At 37.4% G+C, this 23,198-nt stretch overlaps 1 protein-coding gene and 8 non-coding genes across 11 annotated transcripts in view; 4 read left to right on the forward strand and 5 right to left on the reverse strand.

The window, feature by feature from the left end:
• Window positions 1-23,198, reverse strand: part of EcR (Ecdysone receptor) — a 131,147-nt gene that overhangs the window by 100,566 nt on the left and 7,383 nt on the right. The window contains exons 3-6 of one of the 3 annotated variants that reach the window (XM_064680665.1): window positions 20,232-20,281; window positions 12,656-12,768; window positions 8,906-9,632; window positions 8,657-8,823 (exon numbers count right to left, since the gene is read on the reverse strand). In XM_064680665.1, the coding sequence (XP_064536735.1) occupies window positions 8,657-8,823; window positions 8,906-9,492 (754 nt within the window). In that variant the 5' untranslated portion in view covers window positions 9,493-9,632; window positions 12,656-12,768; window positions 20,232-20,281. Of the gene's footprint in view, window positions 1-8,656; window positions 8,824-8,905; window positions 9,633-12,655; window positions 12,769-13,888; window positions 14,035-20,231; window positions 20,282-23,198 lie in introns of those variants that run through there. The other 2 variants (XM_064680666.1, XM_064680667.1) reach the window with 2 other exon arrangements.
• Window positions 2,965-3,083, forward strand: LOC135427221 (5S ribosomal RNA). Its single transcript, XR_010436014.1, has one exon. It is a non-coding gene; the product is annotated as a 5S ribosomal RNA (ribosomal RNA).
• LOC135427222 (5S ribosomal RNA) lies at window positions 7,968-8,086 on the reverse strand. The gene has a single exon (XR_010436015.1). It is a non-coding gene; the product is annotated as a 5S ribosomal RNA (ribosomal RNA).
• TRNAN-GUU (transfer RNA asparagine (anticodon GUU)) lies at window positions 9,712-9,785 on the reverse strand. Its single transcript has one exon. It is a non-coding gene; the product is annotated as a tRNA-Asn (tRNA).
• On the forward strand, window positions 9,935-10,008 carry TRNAN-GUU (transfer RNA asparagine (anticodon GUU)). Its single transcript has one exon. It is a non-coding gene; the product is annotated as a tRNA-Asn (tRNA).
• TRNAR-ACG (transfer RNA arginine (anticodon ACG)) lies at window positions 20,728-20,800 on the forward strand. Its single transcript has one exon. It is a non-coding gene; the product is annotated as a tRNA-Arg (tRNA).
• Window positions 21,086-21,159, forward strand: TRNAN-GUU (transfer RNA asparagine (anticodon GUU)). The gene has a single exon. It is a non-coding gene; the product is annotated as a tRNA-Asn (tRNA).
• Window positions 21,677-21,748, reverse strand: TRNAE-CUC (transfer RNA glutamic acid (anticodon CUC)). The gene has a single exon. It is a non-coding gene; the product is annotated as a tRNA-Glu (tRNA).
• TRNAK-CUU (transfer RNA lysine (anticodon CUU)) lies at window positions 22,627-22,699 on the reverse strand. Its single transcript has one exon. It is a non-coding gene; the product is annotated as a tRNA-Lys (tRNA).

Genomic DNA, 23,198 nt, shown 5'->3' on the forward strand with positions numbered 1-23,198 from the left:
CAATGCATAGCCTGGACTCATGTGTATGTTTTCAAGATCAAGGTCAAGCCATATACCAAAGCCTATGTACAGCAGCAAAAAATAACAGAAAGAGTGAGAGGAAGAGAGGGAGGAGAAACGCAAACATGTGCCGGCACATAAACAATGGTACGCTGTTTTCTGGCCTCTGGTCTCTGGGTTCTTGGTCCGAGTTATACATACATATATGTATACATAAATACATACTCACACACATACATACGTATGTGTGTATGTATGCGTGTATATGCGAACAACCCCTTTTTGCAGACCATTTGACACACTAAGGCCAGCCGCAAATGATGATGATGATCATGATGATGATCATAATGACGATCATGATGATGATGATGTGGCCCGATAATGATGATCAAGTATTTTGGACAATGGGCAGACAAGTGTACCTGCCAAGAAGAAGATAAGCAAAAGTGCACGAAAAAAAAAAGCAGCTGCTGTCGGGAGACCTTGAACAAAGTCCAGACAACAACAAAAACAACCGCAGCGACAAATTTTTGCAAGAGATCGTTTTTTTTTTCTTATTTTTTGATTTTTTTTGTTTTTGGTCAAGCAGCAAATTCTAAGGCACACATAATCAGGAAATGCAAGCCACAAACAACAAGATGAAACCAGTTCTTATATGGAAAGCCCTCTGCTGCTTATTTATAGAGAGACCCAGACCCAGACTCAGACCCAGACAGCGAGAGAGGGGGCTGCGGGGACTGCGGGGACTGCAGCGTGTTATCATGTTTCAGGCACATGATTGAAATTGAAATTCAGCGCTGAAAACCTTGAAAAAAACAAAAATAAATATAAAAAAACTTTTAACTTTAGTTTTGCGTGTCCTGCACAGATTAAGGCACTGCCGCTCTGCTTCTTCTTCTTCTTCTTCTAGTTCTTTTTCTTCTTTCGTTTCGTTTTCTGGGTTCGGTTCTGGATGATGTTTCTTGGGCCTTTGGGCTTGGCCGTCTAGACATTTGGTACGCACCTAATTGCAGTCATTGCTCAATCGAAGCCCATCGATTTCGGGCGTTACGAGGGGATTCGTTTTTTTCATAGGGTATTAGGAGGCTATCATAATTTGCCATAAGATATGTAACGGATAGAAGGAGACAAGTCCATGATGATTATATGTATATGTATGTATGTATATAAATTCATTCGTCAGTATCAAGGATTCTTTTTTTAATGGGTATGAAAAGGGTATCATAATTTGTCGTATATATAATTGTCGCATATAGGAACAATAAGTAAAAATTGAAATTTCCATTCATAAAATCTTTTGCTTCTCTAGATTCTTAACTAGACAGCAAAATCATCTTTTTGTTTCTCGCCATTTTTACCGAACATCAAGATATCAATATCAGAATACTTTAATATATATGTAGCTCTATATAGAACGAATCGGCCGAAATATAGTTAGCATATTAACAATCGGTCAAAACAAAGTTTTCCCACACAAAACTTTTGGTTTCTCAAGATCACGCTGCTTTAACACATAGATCACGCTACTTTAACATATGGCTCTATTGGATAAATCAGTCGAAATATAGTTTGCATAGGAAAGATCAGTAGACACTAAGTTTTCATATACAAAACTTAGTGTTTCTCAAGTTATCTTAACTGAACAGCAAAATCTAAAGAATATCGGACTACTATATAAAAGTTTTATAGGGTGAATTGGTCCAAAAATGTGGTTCTATAAGAAGAAGAACGTTTCCATTCTCAGCAATTACGAAATACTTCCAAGATATCTGCCCTACTTCATCATAGAAATTATACTTTAGCTGCAAGTGTATTTATTTTTCGGCATGCCCTTCTTTCAATTTTCCTTTTGTTTTTTGTCGATTGGGTTTCTCTGGAAAGTGCCTGCAGGAAGGCGAATTTATGCTAATTTGAGTGCTCTTGAAATCGGAGGCAGCTAACTGAGCCAAGGGCTTTCTTATGCAATTAACAGTTAAACAGGGTTTGGCATAAGATATTATATATGTATGTATGTAGGTAAGTAGCTGCTTACCTAGGGAACTGCACTTAAATTAGATACATACATATTTAAATTAACAGACGTCTTGACTTACCTAAAACGAGAAAGAGTTACAAAATGAGTTAGTTATTTATAAGTTATACATGGAAGGATTTACAATATGGGTTAGTTAAATATAGATACATTTAATTAAGTATATACAGTTAAAGCTCTATTAAGGAACACATCTTTTGGGCAAGCAGCTGTTTAGCTCGCCCATATTATAGACCCATTCATTAAACCTTACTCAAACTCTCGATTATATTGGCAGAAATTCTATTGCCGGAACAGTTAAATAACTTTTCTAACTCTTACGCATAGTGGACTTAACAAATTAAATTGCTGTAAGAAATCTGAACCATTCCCTTTTTTTTTTGTGAAAAAAAATATAACTTTTTTTAAGCATCCAAATAATGCTACCAAATCCATACGTAAAATTGTACTCTCAATTAAACGTGTATATTTCAGATTTTTCCAAATAGCTCTTTAATATAATATAACCAATTTGATATTTTTTAACATTTTTCTTGCGGATTTAAATTCTTTTATTTACAGCTGATATGCTGTTACTGTAGCTTAGCAACTTTTGTCAGCGTGAGGGAGGAATTCGATAAGATTTGGCTTCAATAAAAGCAACACATTGAAACTAATAAAAGCCAAGTTTGCTCAAAATATCCTGAACAACCAAAAAGTTGTACATACAAGAACCTACATTTGGACCGATTATTCCTATGGCAGCTATATAGTTATCAGATCCGGACTGTTAGCTTGTCAAATAATTAATTAATTGATTACTGTGGTTCGATCTTTAAACTTAGTGCTCGGGCTGGCCCACCCCGCTGCTAAAGTGACCTTTTTCACGTTAATAAAGAGTAAATGAAATATTTATTCCAGATATATATTCATGCTTTAGTCATTCGACTTTCGCCAACGACCATACTACGCTGAATACATCGGTTCTCGTCCGATCACCGAAATTAAGCAGCGTCGGGCGCGGTTAGTACTTAGATGGGGGACCGCTTGGGAACACCGCGTGTTGTTGGCATCGGTTGACAACCATTCTTTTTATATAGGTTAACAACTATATAATAATAGCTCAATTAGATAAAAGATTAACCAAGGAAATAATCTATTATTTGACTTGATCATTCAATAACCTATTTTCCTAGTTTCAATTATTTTTATACGCTAAACTCATTGAAAGTGGGTAAAAGGGTAATATATAAGGGTGTCGTGAAAATGCATACAACAGCCAGAAGAAATCATATCCGAACCCATATAGTACATATATTATATATCAGCATGAACAGTTAAGTTGGTCCACCCACGTCCGTAGATCTAGATATTTGTCTGTTTGTCTCTCCCTCCGACTCTCCGTCTGTCTATTTCTATGCGAACTTGTCTCTCAGTCATAAAACTATCGTCTTGAAACTTGGCATAAATCCGTCTTTCTGCTGCAGACAGTGAATGTGTCGGAACCGGCCGGATCAGACCACTATATCATATAGCTGCCATAGGAACGATCCGTCGAAAAGTAGAATATGTTAAGGAAACCTTTTGTTTTATATGGAGATAATTTGACTAAACTTAAGATTTAAAGGTTATACCAAGCTCCTCATATCACATCATAATATCAGAACACCATATCATATAGCTGCCATAGGAAAGATCGGCTGAATAATAGGATCTTATATGGAAAAATATTATGTTTTCAAAGATATTTTCATCAAATTCAGCATTTTCGAGCTTCACTATTCTCACATGTCTGCATAAGGGAAAATGTCTACAAATGAATTGAATCTTCGGCGTAAGGAAGATATCCTTACTTTCTAGTTTTTATATAATTTTCCAGCACTGCGAATTTTCTCTTCAATTATGTCTAATTTCGATTTTCCAGCTGTCTTCTGTTGTGTCTACGCTTATTATTCTTGTGATTCTTAGATCCATTATTTATATTCCGATTATTTATGTATTTATTCCGCAGTTTGCCCAATTGACAATCTTTCAGCTTTTGTCTGCAAAGTTTCGTTTTCATTATAGATTTGATTGTCGATTTTTCTGCTCCAGCATATTGCATTTTATTTAACTTTTCCTTTTGCTTTCCTATCAATTTTCTTCTTGCCATTTGTGCGACCCGCAAGCTTTTCATGTCAACTTTTGCAGACGTTTCCCAGCATTTGCTTGTGTTTTTATAAGTTTTCTTTTCTTTGGGGCGCATCTGTTGTGAACTGCGACGACCTTGTGGCTGTCATTAGCATAAGATTAATGAGGCACACACCGACTCATAAAATGCACTGAAGCTGACCCAAGCACACACATAAATAAACCAATTACGAATGCCAGACGGACCCTACTTTATAAAAATAAATATAAATACAAAATGTATATTTACAAATGCATAACTCAGAGGGAAAATGCCGAAACGCAATCGAATGAAAATGTCAAGAAAATGTGCGTGAAATTTTCTGGTTTGGTTCCTTGGGGTGCGATTTATGGGTTTTGCAGACATTGCGCATACGCCACATTGAACAGGCAGCAGCCGAAGACCAATTGCCAGTGAAATTGCAAAAATATAAAAATATGTATAAACAACACACGATAAAGAATCGTTGTCTAAGGTATGTCGAAGATTGAATACTCTTTCAGTATTTAATGCAACTCGAATTGCGGTCTTCTTTCTTATACAATTTCAAATCCAGTGTTGATCAACATTTATATATAAACAAAAAACGATAAAGAATCGTTGTCTAAGGTATGTCGAAGATTGAATACCCTTTCAGTTGGGTAATTAAAAAATATTTAATGCAACACGAATTTCGGTCTTCTTTCTTATACAACTTTCAAATCCAGTGTTGATCAACGTTTATATATTAACAACAGACGATGAAGAAAGGCAACCTAATGCATGTCAAAGATTAAATACCATGGTAGTTATTTTATTTAAATATGCGTATCTAGCTAAAATTTAAAATTTCTTTTATGCAACAAAAATTTCGATCTAGCATCAAATTCTTATCCAACAAAAGAAAATATTTTTATGTTAACTAAAAATAAAGAATTATTTAATGTAGCATATAAAAAATTAACTTTCTTTCTTATGCAACATTTAAATCCAGTGTTGATTAATTTTCAACCAAATTCCAATAGCTTGAAGTTTATGAGAAAAAATGTTTGAAGGGATTTTTTTTCATCGCATTTTCTTTTTGTTAACATATAAAAATTGTACTAAAGTAATTTTATTTTAAGGCCAATTTTGAACTAAAATTTCAATTTAACCTTTACATTAAACCGAATCTTAAGTTAAAAAAGCTATTCACCAAGACAAATCTATTTTTTTTACATTCAAGAATCTATTTAGCTCAAAAATAAACAAAAATAGTATCGTTCCACAAAGTATTAAGAACTTGGGCTCAACTATTGGATTAATCTAACCGTCTTTGTTAGCTGCCAAATTTTGGATGCAGCTCAAATGAAGCCCGTATTTTCTTTGAGAAAATATTTACTTGTTACAATATTTTCAGACAATTTCAGACTAAAAATGGAATTTTTGTTATAGAAATTATAGACACAATTGGAAATTATAGAAAAATATTAAAATTATTGAATAAATAAACAAACAAGAATAAGAAAAAAAAATAGAAATAAAAAACAAAGCAGGCCTTGAACCCTAGTCTTTACAGTCAGCATATTGGGTTGAAGCAGTTCTATGCTATGCACACTTATTTTAACTACGAATTAGCTGTATGTCACATAGTTAGCCACGCATTTAAAATACTCTGTATAAGGGTATATGCTGTGCATGACGTGTGTCCCACTCTGCCGCTGTCTGGAGCTGCTCATCGTTCCCAGTGGCACATTTTGGGCACATTAATGCTCCAGCGCCCCAACACCCCCGCCCCCCTTCTCTTGCCACTCCTTTTAAGTGCCTCGCTTGGTCCTGCCGCACGTCCTTTTTGCTGCGTCCTTGTCTGGCTTTGCTGCCATGCCGCGCAACAGCCTTGGCATGATTTCATTACATTACGCGCTTTCCTTACAGCTGCTCGGGTTTGGTTTGGCAGCTGCCCCACCCCCTCAAAAGCCCCGCCCCCCCACGGCAGCTCCTCGCGTGTCCTGTGCGCTTTTTGTGGGTCGTTCGCTTTGGCAGCGCCGCCGCCGCCTCCGCCGCGCACCGCCAGACACATCCAGAGTCGAGTGAAAGCGAGACGAGTTTTCTGCTTCTTTTTTTTTCGGGTTCAAAAAGCACACGCACAATGCAAGAAGAAGAAGTGGGGGAGGGCGGGGGCGAGGCAACCGTTTCGGCAATCGATAATTTTCGGGCCGTAGACGCTTTCGGCTTTCGCTTTGTTGGCCATAAAAAGGACTCCCTACAACTTTTACGGCCAGAACTGAAATTGCCAGCTCGAAATAGGACTGGGTGCACATTGCACGAAGCTGCGCAGGGCGTTGCCTTAAAGGGAGGGTTGAGGGTGTAGGATGGGGGGGGGGGGGGGTGTCTAGCACGTCTGGCGTTGGCGCGTTGCGGTTGCGTTTGAGGGGCGGGCGGACTTTGTGGGTGCTACCTCAAAGTTTATTGTCTGCGTTTAGCCTTCAACTTGGCGACGATGCCAAAAAACGACGTCGACGCCGTCTGGTGACCTTCAACTTTCAACTTTATTGGCATTGTCAGTCAGACAGAACGCACAGACACCACCCACCACCCACCACCCGCCAGCCACCCACTCGCAGTGCCCCTCAAGGTCCCCCATTGCCCTCTTTTCGTTTGTCTGCGTTGTCTGCGCGCGTTTTGGTAATTTTCAGGCTTACTTTTGGCTCATCATACTCATCCGTCCCCTCTCCCCCTCTCCCCCTAGCTGACAGCCCTCTTGCCGTGGGAGCTGAGCTCTTTTGGCTTTCATTTGCCGTCTGCCATGCGCGACCTTGAAAATGGCCACGTTCTCACGTGAAAGGTGAAAGGCACGTTCTCAATGAGTATCCATATAAGTGTGTAGGAGTGTGATTGTGTGTGTGTGTGAGTTCGTGTCTAATTCACTTTTGGGTCTCTATTTAGCTTTGCCATGTTAACGTTTTTCCTTGTCCTGTTTTAAGCCACATTTTAACTTGTTCTAAGCAAATACACATCTACTTATAGCCAGACACAGCAGGTTAATAAACTTTGAGCATGGGCGTAAGCTTGTATCCGAGAGAGGAAATTTGTTTGTCTAAATATTGTTAACAATATATAAAAAACGTTAAAGCTCTAAATTTTATGTGCAAGTAAAAGTGTAAGTAAACAATTCAAAAAAATTTTGTAAAAAAGCGAAAAGAAATTAAAAGAAGACAAGTTTAGATATTAAAAAATTACTAGAACATAAGAACGTAAAGTAACGAACAAAATAAATGAAAGAAATAAAATAGAAGAGGAAATGCACTAATTAAAGAGAAAACAAAAATTAAAATGCAAATATACAAATAAAAAAATTATGTAGTTAACAATATGACAATATATTTATAAAGTGAAATCGTCGCCAAAACCAGCATTAAATTAAGTATAAACTTAAAAAAAATTTTTTTATGAATTAATGTTAAATAAAATAAATAAAACAATACAAAAGTATAAACAATTACTAAAGAGAAAACAAGATTTTAAATTTAAAAAAATAAATAACTAAAATGAAACTATTAAATATAATATAATATAAAAAATGAAAAAAAAAATAATGTTATAATTACAAAAAAAAACAATTAAAAAATATTTTTAAAGAAAATGTATAAAAAAATATTTTAAAAATGGAAATGGGTATACACTGATTAAAGAGAAAACGAAATTCAAATAATTAAGAAACTATTTAAGTTAATATAAAAATCGTAAAAATGATGTAATTTTTAGTTTAAAAAAAAAAACAATTGAAAGATATTTAAATAAAAATAAAACAAAAAGTTTGTCAACCGATGCCAACAACACGCGGTGTTCCCAAGCGGTCCCCCATCTAAGTACTAACCGCGCCCGACGCTGCTTAATTTCGGTGATCGGACGAGAACCGATGTATTCAGCGTAGTATGGTCGTTGGCGAGAGTCGACTGGCTAATGCGTGAATATGTATCTGATACTCGGGAATAGGAAATTGTGAATTTTTGTTCAATTCACAAAAAGTGTGGCATAACAGAATGGAGAACAATTTAGCGTATTGAAACTGAACTGAATTAGACCGATTACAGCTTAATGCAAGTTAAAGTAAATAAAATTTCAGTTTTCTTAGGATAAAAAGAAATTTCTTCTAGGTGTCTAAGCCCCATTTATAAAAACAAACCTAACCTCTAGTTACTGGCTAACCTAATTCACCTTTGAAATAAACATATTTATACATATTCAAGCATATAAAAAAATTAACAAAAAAAATTTCACTAAATTGTTTCTCTTTTTCTTTCTTAATTGTAATTTTCAACAACATAACTAAAAAGCTTTTGGTTGTGCTTTTAAAAACACATGTGTTCCAGTGAAAGCAGTAACTACCGCGCCATCTATATGCCAACAGTATCAATTTGTTTAAACACAAAACGAGCACTAGATGGCGCTGTTTGACAGCCCAGTGAAAGCTTCATTTTTACGCATATCTATCTATCTCGCTCGCGCACACTCACCTGTTTTGCCATTGGGACTGTATGGATCGTAGCTGCCAGCTGACATGGGCGATGCATAACCGTTGGACATGTTGTAGCTGTGATTTTGAGACCCGGGCGACGGCGACAGCGGCGGCGCTGAGCTGGGAACGCTGCCTGGACTTGGCGTCGACATCCAATCCTCGGGCCTGCAATGTGAATGGGAACAGGAGAAAGAGAGAGAGAGAGTGTAAGTTGAGAGGGAAATGTGAAAGCTCAGGCAGAACTTACGCATCGAGACGCGCGCGTTTGTTGGGCACAAAAACTAAATGCCCATTAGAAGATGCTGCTGCTGCCGCGGCAGCTGCAGCAGCGGCAGCTGCGGCTGCGGCTGACGTTGAGGCAATGCCGCTGCCGGTGTTGGCGGCGCTGCTGCTATTGCTATTGGTATTGCTGTTGTTGTTGTTGCCGGTGGTCAAGGCGATGACGTCAGGCATGGGTTCGGTTTTAATTGTTGTAGCGGGCGTTGGCGTTGACGTCGGCGTTAACGTCGGCGTTGGCGTCGGCGCTGGCGTCGCCGTGGCAGTTGTCAATAGCTTTAATTTATCCTCAACACTGATTGCAGTTGTTGCTGCTGCACCGCCATTTGCATTGGCCACTTGAAAGGTCAAGGCAACAGCGGCGGCATTGTTGTTGCTGTTGCCAGCGCCAGCGGCGGCGGCAGCGGCAGCAGCTAATTGTTGCTGCAACAATATGTGACTGGGTATTGTTGATTGCTTTTGTTTGGTTTGTTGTTGTGGCTGCGGCTGCTTTTGTTGTTGTTGGTTTTGTTGCTGTTGTTGCTGCTGCTGCTGTTGTGTGGCATTCAAACGGTACATGTTGCATGCACGTAATTCTTAAAAGCTGTAAATTGCTGTTGTTGTTCTTGTTGCTGTTGCAGTGGCGTTTGACAACATGGCCACGCCTTCATGTTGCCCATAAGCATTTTATTTTACATAGTTTGTCAGGTGTTGTGCCGCTGCAATGAGAAAAAATAAAAATCATGTTATATAAACAATTCAAATTATATATATAAAAAGAAAAATAAAAAATTCAATCGCCCCCGGGTGGACTCGAACCACCAACCTTTCGGTTAACAGCCGAACGCGCTAACCGATTGCGCCACGGAGGCTGCGGAAACTCCGCGAAATTGTTTCCTACTTGAAAGCAAAATCACAGACAAGGCTATACAAAAGAAAAAGAGCTTTTGTTGGTTGAACTGCTTTGAATGTATCTTTGCACTGCTTACTAAAATCAACTTTGGCCGGTTAAATGACAACTGCCTCCGTGGCGCAATCGGTTAGCGCGTTCGGCTGTTAACCGAAAGGTTGGTGGTTCGAGTCCACCCGGGGGCGGAACAACTTTTTGATTTTTTTTTTAGATTTTATTATTTGCATATAATTATTTTTCAGTAAATATGCATTTAAAATCTAATAATACATTTTTCTTATTATTTATTGTCATTTTAAATTTAAATTTTATCCTATTCTTATTTTGTATTATTTATTATTTTTATTTTAATATTATTATTTTATTTTTGTTATTTTGTATTATTCATTTGTATTTTCTCAATTTTTCTTTTTATTTAATTTTGTTGTATTATTTATTATTATTACTTTAATTTTCTTATTTTTTATTATGTACTATACTTATAATCATCTTATTTTTATTTTTTTAATTTTAATTTAACTTTTATCATTTTATCATTTTAACTTTTTATATTTTTCTTTCTATTTTTGCATTTGTTTAGTTCGCATGACCAGATGTCAATTACCAGACGCTAAACGAGGTCAATGCAGCAGTTAAATGCACCTTAAGTACTCGTCATAATTGCAAACTGCATGCGCCCAAGCACCACCCCACAGTCGTGCAGCACCTACCCCACCCCTACCCCCGCCCACACACCAACACAGCAACGTCTCTTGTCTAAAAGCTTGCCCTTTGTCTTTGTTTGCAGCGTCGTCCGGCAGATTATATTCTCAAGAGAATGCACGACCACGCCTCCTAATAGCTCACATGCCCGCACGCATACAATTAGCTAGATACACACACGCACACACACGCACACACAACACACACAGACACACACACGCAGTCGCAGCTGTGCGTGGCGTAAGCATATTGACCCAGAATCCTTGATAAGGTCGCTCACGCCGACGTTGACCCAATTTCTTTATAGCTCTGCTTATGTAAGGACTCACCCGCAACCAAACCCACATCGATTTGCTTGCGGGTAGGGGCGTGGTGCGAGGGGCGAGGGGTGGACGAACATGTGCAATAATATGTTTATTACACTTGTGACCAACGCACGAAATTCAATCAAGCTGCACAAATGGAAAAAGCATTTTTCTAGGCGGACTTTTCTATAAATAGAGCAAGGTTAAAAGCTCGACTAAGAGTTACCGCTTATTTTGTATAGACAAGACTTGTTTTATTTGCATTTTTACATTTATTTCCATTTAAAATAAAATTTGTAAAAGTATAAAAGAAGTAAAAGTCGTGTTGTGGCATCGTAAAAAGTTATAAAATTCTCGAAACAGTCAGGCTATATATTTATACGCACAAGCCAAACCAAAATAAAAGTGAAATATATTTTGGTCTAAAAATATATTTGAATTATTTTACTATAAAGTATAGAGAAACTAGAATTGCATATATTTATTATACTAGCGGGTATTGCCCGCTACAAAGGTTTTTCGCGCTTTTTCCACATATGCGGGTGGATTTTCTCGAAATCCCGTCTTAACATGCACGTTCATCACATAAGGTAACTACCGGTACAAAATTTCAGCTTCCTAGCTCTTACGTTTTGGGCTGTTTGGGATCACAAATCAGTCAGTCAGGACAAACAGCTTCATATTTAGAAATATAATTATATTTAAATTATAGAGTATCTGAATACCAACATAAAAGAATATTTATTTGTTACACACTTATCGCTATGTATAGAAAAAAATATAGACTTATGGACCTTATGGACTTAAAATAGTTATGTGCAAACTGTTACACACTTTGTCCCGAGTTCTATAAAAACCTTTTGGTATATACAATATTATTCACATATTCTATATACATAAATGTTTTTATAGACTATTTGAATTCCAATAAAGAAGAAGAGAATTTCTACATTCTTCGCGATGTCTAGAGAAAAACATAAATATGTTAGCCAGCTGTTACACACTTTGTCCCTAGTTCAATATACCCTACAGAACACCTATTGGTATATGTAAGGCATACAAAATTGGCAGATTGCAATCTATTTATTCGACACACAGATGGAAATAGAATTTATTTTTTCTAGCTGTTTTTTCTTGCTGTGTTTTTTTTTTATTACAATTGGCAAAGTTTATTCGCCTTTTGTCGCTGACATGTTGCACTTGCACTCATTTGAGAAAGATGCCGCCAAATCGGGCAACATGGGGTATGAGCATATATGTATATATGTATGACTAAACCAACTGTCTGAAAACTTGACTGACTGACTGTCTGACTGACCGATGATGGACTGACGCCATAAACGATGCATTTCCGCTGCGAAAATTTTTGTTGTTTTTATTTATTTTTTAGTGAAAAACGAGGGAAAAATATATATGTATGTATAAGAAGAGGACGACTCAAAACTCATCTGCATTGCCAATTGGCGCGCCGCAAAACAGCTGCAATTTATGTATGTGCATTACAATTAGCGAAAGAGTTTCTCAGTTTTCCACTTCTTTTCTTATTTAACTACTCTTTTTCTACATTTTTTTCAACGGGGTGCAATGAATTGTAGCTGCAATTGCTAAGCAAAATGTATTTTTCTTCGCCGTAAGCTGAATTTAAATTACCAATTAACATCGGTGCAAGTAACTTTCAAGTAAAGCTCATTTTGGCTGACATTTCAGGTGCTTGTCAGTACAATTTTCACAAATTACACAAAGCAAAATATAATTGGAAAACGCTCACAATTCCAATTTGTACACTCATATTGTCATTAAATTGAATTTCTCATTAATTACTTACCAATTTTGCATGCAGTTGAGTTTGTCATTAAATCCAAAATTTGTTTCCAATGTGTTTGTTTTATTTTCTCACTTTGTTTACTTTTTCTTGATTATCCGTTCACAAAAACAAATCTGTAAATAAATTGCAACAACATTCGCTCAATCAATCAATCAAATACATTTTTTGACACTTTAATGTCTATTTAATTTTAAATAATCATCATAAAAATGACATTTGACACACTGTGCGCCATTGCACTTTGCTTCAGAGAGAGAGAGAGACAGAGAGAGAGAGAGAGAGAGACAGAGAGCGCGAGAGAGCGACAAAGTGGCAACGGGAGCATGTTTGCGGCAGAATGGGGCTGACTATGCAATTGGGTCTTACTCAAATGGCAACGCCGACTGACCGCCCCCCGTTCACAGCCCCTGCTCCAGAGATAGACACGTGCATTTTTAGCAAATTTATTGGCAGGCGACAAAAAAGCCGAAAAAAAAGAAGAAAAACACACAGCACAGCAAAATGTTTGAATGAAATTTGTTCAATGTGCCCGTTAATTTTTGCATTAAAATGCTATTTCTGTTATTTGTTAAACATTACACGCGCCAGCCATAATAAGAATGACAACAACAACAAAACGCACACACTGCAGCCTCTCTCTTTCCGCTCTCAATTTTCATGCTAAGGAGAACGCACGAGTAAACAAGCGCCAGCGACTGCATGAGACTGACGTGTGGGTGGCAAAAAGGGAGAAAGGTAACGTCACTCGCTGGCAGAAGCAGCACAAGCAGCACCAGCAGCAGCATCGACAACAACAGCTTCTGCTGCACTCAGTTGTGCTCTCAGCTTTTAGTTGGTGGCGCTCTCTCAGAGTAAACAAGCGCCAACAAATGCATGGAATTGTCATATGGTTGGGAAAGGGAGGGCACCGTCGCTCGTCAGCCGCAGCAGCAGCAGCAACAACAAAAGCAATAACACTTGGCACGGCACAGTTTTTGCAGTTGCTTAGAAGTTTACATACATATTTAAATGCATCTGTGTGCATATTGTAACTAACATTACTTCCAAATGTTATCGCTGTTGTTATTGTTGTCATTCTTACAGCAGCGTACACAGAACTTTTCACCAGCAAATTGAACACACAAACACACACAACAATAACAAATTCACATGCACGTAAACACGCACGCACACAGAGACAAGGCGCAGGGTATGCGAGTTGTTTTAATTAAACAAAAATTTGTTTCACTTTACGTTTTTTTATGCTGGTATTTCTAGCACAAATTTGTTTCTATTTCTTTCCTCTTTATTTTCTGCACTTTTTCAGCGACATAAACGACGCGCAATGTAATTTTTATTACACGAGAGCCGCACATAAAAACTAAAACTAAAAGGCCGCCGTTGCCGTTAGCCCGTTGCTGCTGCTGCTGCTGCGTTGCTGTCGTACCAAAACGGGCGCGATGCTCTCTTGGCGCTCTTGGTGTGCTCTCTCGCTCTCAGTTGTCGTGTCTCTTTTGCGATTGCGGGGGCGAGTGTGGAGCGCTTGCAATTGTTATTGCTGTGTTGCTTTTGCTTGCGGCGCATGCGCGCTTCTCATTTTTTCTGCTTTGGCAATGCTTTGACGCTGCCTTTGCCTAAGCTGCGCTCAACTTTCGCGCGAACAGCAACACTAAAAACAACAACAGCAACAACACAGACGTGCAGTAGCCAAAGCGGCAGCATTCGGCTGACATCTATATGCACTGTGGTATGGGGCGTGCGTTAAGGAAATTCAAAATTGTATATGTTATATTAGATTATTTTAGGAGATTTAATGATGATTTAATTTTTTATTTTATATGCGAACTAAATCCAGTGACAAGCCGTTTTAATCAGCTACCGATAGACAATGTGTTTTGATACTGCATAAAATTATTTGCGGCCCAGTGTGCACACATACAGATACAACTTTGGGGCCAGCGTGCGGAACTTTTCAAAAAACTGGTTTTCGACTTGGGCTCATTGTGTGTGCCTGACTGGCTGGTTATTGCTGCTACTGCCGCTGCCGCTGCTGCTGCTGCTGCTGCCGCTTTTGGATGTGTGCAGTTGTTGTTGCTGGTGGTATTCTTGGTTTCTTTTTCGTTGTGGTTTTTAAGCTCTACTTGTTGTTGCTTATTGTTGTTGTGCTTTTGACTTTGTAACACACTTTTTGTGTTGATTTCGCTGTCGGCGTCGGCGCAACGTCGCTGCTATGTGACTTTTGATTTTAATGCTTCTTTTTTTCTTTAATGGAATTTATGTGTGTATGTATGTGCATGCATACATATATATACATTAGTATGTATGTGTGCATGTATATTTTTGCTCGCTTTGGCTGCTTAGCTGCTCTTTTCTGTCTGTCTGTCTGGACTGCTCACACGCAGAGTGCATTAAGACTATGACGGACAATAAGACGCACACGTGTTTTTGTTGTTTCTGTTGCTGTTGCTGTTGTTGTTGTTGTTGTTGTTGTTGGTGTGTTGCTATTGTTTTCTTCATTTCGTGGGAATTTGGCAATTTTTAAACTTTATTTTCAGCGCTTCAGTCAAGTGAAAAGGTCAGGTGTTTGAGCCGATGATGGAATCATCAGGATCGTCATAGAAAGTTCAGTTTTGTTATACATGATGTGGCCTAACTGTTGTTTATTGCATTTACGTGACTTTCTTGGTTGCATGCAAGCAGAACGCACTTAACCTCACTTACTCACACCCACAACTGGCCTGCAATAATCGTCTATTGAACCTATTACCCAAGGGGAATCCAACAAAGCGCCAGAGCCAAACCAACTAAACGACCCTGTGTGTTAGGCAAAAATGCACAAACTAAAGTTCACAACAGTATGCCAAAGGTTATTTGCGGGAAAGAACCAAAAACAATCATAGGTTAGATTTTGGCTTGTGAAAAAGTGAGAAAAGAAAAAGTTTTTGCATTTATAGAGCAGGCAACATTTCCATTTGAGTTAATAGTTAGCGAAATTTTCAGTTTTTGTTTTCAAAGATTATTGTCATTAAATAATTCTCACTTTATTTAAACTGCTATTGAATTCTAATATTTTGCTATAAGCTCAGCTTTCGCGTTAGCTTTCCCGAAGTTTTTCCAACTATTAAAAATTTTATTAAAGTCAAATTTTCGATTTGTAATTTTAATTTTCTTGCTGCAAATATTCAACCGCTGCCTGCTTACTTTCAGGACATTTGTAATGACTTAAGGCTGATATAACATTTCGCGAAGGCTAAACAGAAGAATGCATTTGGGTTCGCTTTAGGGAAAGGCTATGGGAATGGTAGTGGATACCAGGCAACACGCCCCAATTGAATGGCTCAACACGCAAGCGAGTCGCGGCAAACATTTATAAACAGTGGCAACAGAAACAACAAAGGCAATAAAAAAAAAAGCGCAAAGCGCAGCAATGACGAAAATGTAAAAGCAGCGACAACAACAACAGCGAAAACGGCGACGACAACGACGACGGCAAGTTGAATGACATAAAACATCAACTGACCTTCAACTCTGCGACTGAACCTTAGAAAAAATGAATAATTTTACACTCGAAACAAACACACACACACATACGCACATGCACATGCAAATGTGAGCGGCGAGCAGCGCATGCAACTTACAGCATTTTACAATGGACAAGCGGCTAGCCATAGCTAGGAGAGTGAGAGCGAGCGCAAAAATGGCCAAGCACTCAAGCATGGCAGAAAAAAGCAACAATAAGATTTGTAATAGTGTTGCAAGCGCCAAACACACATACCTACGCAAACGGGCTCGTCCCAATGTGCAATGCCCAAAAGGCAATGTAGAGTGCAAGAGAGAGAGAGCGAGAGCGTGAGCGTAAGCGAGCTATATGCTGGCCCCGTACATGACGTAAATTACAGCAAAGCGGAGCCAGAGCGCGTAGAGAGCGCGCTCATAGGCTGAGAGCGCCGTCAGCTACAACTACAACTACAACTAGCGAGTAGTTTGGGGCGGCCTATTTAACGTTGCATGTTTATTTTTGGCTCTGGCGGCAGCGACGCAGCAGCGGCAGCAGCAAAATTGCATTCACTCTCGTTTAAGTATTTTGTTGTTGTTGTTGTTGTTGTTCTTGGTTTTTTTTGTTTTAGGGCCTTGTACAAGCGGAAGTGAAGCGGGGCGGAGTAATGGCGGTGGCGGCTGCAGCAGCGGGTTTTGCTATGTCAGCGGATGCATCATGTGACGACGAGTGGCAGTTGCACGGCAATGTGGAGGGGGGGCGGCTGAGCAGCCAGCATGCTATGTGAAATGTCGTGCATGCCATTTACACCTGTGTAAATGACACAGGTAGGTCACATTTTCTTTTTTTAATTTTTTAAAATTTTTTTTTAGCTGGCAATGAGTTTGGGGGTTTAATAGAGAGGGGGTGGGGTGGCTTTGCTCCAAATGCCGAAGAAGTTTGCCAAATAATATAAAATTAGATCGATAGAGTTACAGTTTTTTTTATAGTGTTGCATTCCACAGAAGAGAATTACAGTGCTCACTCACAAAAGAGAACGCATCGGAATTTCTACGCTTCGATGATTTTCATTCATAAACAAGATGTCTCTTCTACAGAGCATATATTTATATATATACATATATGTTGTGTATGTATATAGAAAAGAATATAATATATAGAATTTAATTGATTGATGGATTGATTGACTGATTTAATTGATAGTGTGTAGAAGTTTACGGAAACCGAAAGCCCTTTTTACCACAAATATAATTTATACGAATGTGATTTTCATATATTTCATATAGTTTCTATATATAAAAATGTTTGTACTAAATGACTGAATGACTGACTGACTAACTGACTGATTGACCGTAAGAGCTCAAAAGCTATATGGATTTGTTATGTTATGTTATGTTATATTATGTATTTGGGAAATTCTACCCGTGAGTGTGATAAAATTGTGAATAACGTTTTTAGAAAAATGTATATTTACTCAGCGGATCTTTGTTCATTCGCAAAGTTTACAGCTCTTGGATGGAAAATGCGGTTCAAATGTTTAATGAACGAAAGTTTATTTTTCGGCTTTAAGATTCTCACCACGAGTCTAACAAAAATTAAGGTCTTACAAGACAATAATATATAATTGATTCGAGCTCATAAATTCAGAATGTTTGATCAAAGCGACTAATATCTAATATTTTAATCTAGTTAATTAAAGTTCAGAGGCCTATAAATAGTTAGAACTTAAAATATAATTCCAAAAGTATACTCCACAAATTTTAAAGAAATTAAATTCTTTTAGTTTCTATCAAAATTAGATTAAAGAGCAAACGTGATTTGCATATTTATTATTTCACATTCCCAAATATTGCGCTTTTGCTTGTAATATCCATCGAAAAGCTACCTGTTAGCTATTGTCAGGGGATTATCATGAGCGCCCCGCCCCCCTCAGACCCTTCTGATTACCATTTATTGACATTTTTCCGGCAGACATTTCTTCATGTTTTATGCATGCTGCACACACAGAAATTTGCAAATTCCTCCAATTTTTGATGGCGCACTCAAAGTGTGAACCCCAACTGACCCCATCGCATAGGGTGAGGGGGCAAGGGGGCAAAGAAGGCTGCACTGTGTTCACACGCCTGTTAAAAGTTCAAAGCTTTCAAGTCAAGTGCCGTCAAAATGTGCAAGGCGCAGCTTTCCCCGCCCAGCCCCGTCCGCATTCAAGCGGCACAGCATGTTGTCTCCATGCAGCCCCATGCTGCACATCCTTGACCCAAACAATGCGCCAATTTGTGGGCCACATGGGCGCCCGACAGAATGTCAGAACCCAGCGAAGCAAAAAACAAAAAGTTAAGTGAAAATGCAAAGAAAACTGCGAGTAGTAAGAGTTTTGTGAAAGTAAAAGTTCATGACATGAAGATACCCTGTAAACGTTTTGAGGTAATTATTTAAACAGAATATACTAAAATAAAAACAAACAAAAAAACAGACAAAATAAAGTTAACTGTCAACATTTTTAGCTAGTTCAACAATGTGTTAACAGAAGTAATGCATAATTTATTTGAGCTTCATAAAAAATTTATAAATTTTTCTCAAATAATATCATGTAGTATCAAATAGTAAGATTTTAAGGTCTGTCAGGAACTATTAGATCGATTATCATTGATTAAGAATACTACGTTTTGGGCAGGATGATAACTTTATACATAAATCCTAACATTATAATATAAATAAATTATGTCTATGGAAAAATCAATTAGAGAAAAGGGCGAATCAGGTTATTTAAATGAATGAGATTGAAGAGCTGAGAGATAATTAAATTGATTTTAAACAGACACTATAAACTAAAGAAAAAAAATTCTTCTATAGTAAAAGAGAAGGAATATGGTTGTCAACCAATGCCAACAACACGCGGTGTTCCCAAGCTGTAACCAGGGATTAATCAATAGTGAATTCTTACGACAGTGTTAGCAAATGACTGCATATATAGAATGTATGGAATATAACAGAAAGTCCCGACCAATTCATGGCAAAGCAGCATTAACGTTGTTTTAATGCGATGCATAATATTGATTGAATGATATAATCCAGAGAATATAATTATATTTATATGCATTTTTAATAAATAATGACACATATGATCCTCGACGAATACCTCGTGAACTTGAACTATATAACTTGATATCTGAACTATATATAAACTATATTCAATTTCAATTTAATGCATAACTGTGTAAAAATCCTACAATATATGCTACCACCTGTTACATATGTAGGTTCAACTATTGTATACCCGTTCTACACATTTTAATGGGCATTCAGTGCTGCTTGCTTGGGCGTTGACAATGACCACTGCAACCGAGACGAAGACAGAGACAGAGACAAAGAGTTTGAACCAGAAACATGGCCAGAACCAATGTGAAATGGAAAGGTCTTCCACCTGGCGATAAGCAGCCGCCATGTCGGCGACTTTTGGTAGGCAAGGACACGGTTCTCGACGCGCCTTTTAAATGGAATTGAAAGAAAAAAGAAATCAATAAATTTCACTCGTGCATTATGAAAACGTAAAACGTTTTCTGGCCGCCAAGTGTCGGGCTTGCGGTTGCAAATTTCCTTTTCAAAGTTCCACCCAGCTCGCCCCCTCTTTCCCTCTAGGTACGGCCAGTTAGCATGTTATCAAATGACGTGCTGAAAAGTTTTTGCATATTTTATGGCCAAGACAGGGGCACCGCATAATAGCGCCTGAAATTTGAAGTGGCACAAAGGAGTTGAGAGCTGGCGTGGCTTAGGCCCTGAGGCGGGTTAGAGAGTTGTGTGAATAAACAGCTGTAGCACGCAATATATGCACATAAGAACTGTGCAAATTGTTGGTTTTAGAATTCGAAAATAAACTGTGAATAACACTTAACGAACACAATATCTAAATTAAACGGAGAGCTGCTCATAATACATGCCCTGCACAATAAATCACATGCATCGAATTACAATGTTAACAAATATAATCTATATTTATCAGCACATTTGCCATAACCAGATTTTACTTTAAAGAGCGCGTTTCCACATTAATTATAAACTTTTTATTTATGTTAAACCAAGTCTATTTATTCTTTTACTCACCTCGGAATCAAAGCTGCGTTGTCTTTCAAGTTGTTCAACATTTAATTCAACTGCAAAAATAAGGAAATAAAAATATATTAAAATACATTGAAATATATGTATGTATATATACATACATTGAAATATATGAATGTAACTATTATTTAAGACCCTTTTAGCTGTATATAAATATATATACATTTACCATTAAAAACTTGTTTTTCTTAAGTTTTGTTATAGTATATTTGTTAAACTAAAAGAAACGCGGCTTCAACTTTGTCGGCGCCTCTGCTAATGACGTCAATACCTCGCTAAAATTACTGAACTTGCATAAATTATCGTAGTGTAAAAGTATCTTATATGTAAATAGTAAAAAAAAAACTCAATAAAAGAGATAAAAACAAACAAAAGCAGTTGGAAACGAACTTAAACTCGAACAAAAGCAAACAAAACGCAAAAACTGAGAACATTTCTAAGCAATTAGTCTAAAGCACATTAGAATCGTATTCGATCAGTCGGTCCTGTGGCGCAATGGATAACGCGTCTGACTACGGATCAGAAGATTCCAGGTTCGACTCCTGGCAGGATCGTTGTTTTTTTCTTCTTTTTTGAATTGGTTTTTATTTTTTAAAAATATAAATGCATGAATATTTATATTTTAATGTTAAATATTCGACGTTTTTAAGCTACATTTAAGAAAAACAGCTATTTTAAATTATGCATATGTGAATAGTCTATGTTATTCATAAATTTTAGACGAGATATATATGCTTGTAAGTTCGACTTACAAATCTTATCAGCTTAATCTTTTACAATAAAAATAAATGTAATATTTACAAGTCTATGTTTAGTATATAATCGCCCCGTTTTCAACCGCCTCCGTGGCGCAATCGGTTAGCGCGTTCGGCTGTTAACCGAAAGGTTGGTGGTTCGAGTCCACCCGGGGGCGATTTCTACTTTTTTGCCTTTTCATTTTACAAACTTTTGCCCGATCAGACGCTGTAACGAACTCGCCAAGGTCATTTATATAAAAAACTCGTCGGTCGGCCCTTTTGCACAGTTTACTGTTTCGGCTGTGCAGCAAGTTGTGGAGCCAGTTTTTTCTTTTTTTCATGCCTCTTGACCAGTTTAAGCACTTGAAACTGGCTCCAGACATAATGCCAGACTTATCGCTCGATCGCCCATACAACAACTTTTGCAATTGCTCAAAGGCATTTCGTCACGCGCGAAAAAAAGGGGGGGAATTGCGATTAAATACAGCAAGGGGAACGCACAAAATGGGGCGTTAACAGATGCAGCGGAACTTGAGGGAGCTCTGGAGATGCGCATGTCAAGTTTATGCCTTGCATAAGCAGCTGCATGGACTAAAATAAAATTGTACTTCAATATTTATGAAGTTAAAAATAGCTAGATATAAAAATATATAATATAAAAAAAAAAGAACCGATTAACACAGTTCGCTATGTTTCCCATACCGGGAATTGAACCCGGGCCTTCCGGGTGAGAGCCGGATATCCTAACCACTAGACAATATGGGAGTTGACTTTGGATTTCCCAAAAGCGAATTTGGCTGCCAGTGTTGTTAAGTATAGTATTTAATGTTACAAAATATGTATAAGCAGTATTATTTTCAGCTTTATTTAGATAAGAAACGTTTGTATAACATTTTTGTTTCCCCCTGCCCACAACTCATGCGTTTGTAAAGTTATACATTTATATGGCTTACTTTTCCCTCTTCAAGCGACCCGAACACTTTAGTTTGCATTCATCAAAAATTTTGCAATGTTTGCGTTTTGTGTGTTGAATTCGTTTAGTTTTTGGTTTTGATTTGCAGTGCATTAACCGCAATTTGCGTTGTCTAAACAAAAAAGTCCAAGTCCATATAGGAAATCTACATTTATTTGCACACATATATGATACGTATTACGTATGTGTTGTTTATGAGGGTATTTTGTGTGTGTGTGTGTTGTTTTAAGGTTAAGTTCAGTCATTCGCCTCGTTTCATTTTATTTGCATGACAAACAAAAACGTTTTTCATATTTTTACTGTACCATTCTCGTATATTTTGTTATTGTTGTTGTTTGTCGTATTTGCTGCTGCTGTTTATTTAGAGCTATGTTTTGCATTCAAATTTATGCATTTTCTAAACGTGCTTTTATTTACATTTGCTTTCTGTGTTGTATTTTGGCCGTGTATGCAATCATCTACCCGCCGGCTATCAATCGTTTGCCATTGATTCTCGCATTTCATTTCAATATTGTAAGCATTATTTTTCTTCTCTCCATATAGACATCAGTTTTGTTTTCACAAAACAATGCAGAGCTGTTGTAACTGCACTAGCTCTGCTCTCAAGGTTCAATTAAAAATTTAAAAAATAAAATTAAAAATACCATTATTAAATAATCAAAAATGTACTCGCCCAACGTGGGGCTCGAACCCACGACCCTGAGATTAAGAGTCTCATGCTCTACCGACTGAGCTAGCCGGGCTTGTTGATCGTTGCTGATAATTATTTGTAGCTGAATTCTATGCTAAGGATATTCCAAATAATTTCCAGTTCTCGATATTTTTGGTTCTTGATTTTTTTTATACTAACTAAATAAATTAATTAGTTTTCCAATTATGAAGATACTTAGAAACATTTTTAAGCTTTTGCCGCTGATCCTGCAGAAATACTTCTGTCATATCTGTCTCAATATAAGCTTTAAACTTTTTGCTTTTTATTGCATTTGGTAGATACACATGTATCAGGTTTATTCAGAATTTTCAAGGTTTCGTGAGTACAGGTGTATTATCAGTGACTTTTGTTACTACGCTGTGTACTTAGGTGACATAAATGTAAATTCCTCAACTTATTCAAACATAATGTTTATTGTCTTCCATTTATATATTTTTATAGTAACCATGCAGTTTTTTTTTGTTTACCTACACAATTCTTAGCCAAGATCCATGCCACTTTATTTATTTTTCTAGTTTTACTTTAAATAA

The sequence above is a fragment of the Drosophila montana genome, unplaced genomic scaffold (genome assembly GCF_035044405.1).
Source record: "Drosophila montana isolate Dmon_TW-CO22-7 unplaced genomic scaffold, ASM3504440v1 contig_2127_1, whole genome shotgun sequence".
Taxonomy (NCBI): domain Eukaryota; kingdom Metazoa; phylum Arthropoda; class Insecta; order Diptera; family Drosophilidae; genus Drosophila; species Drosophila montana.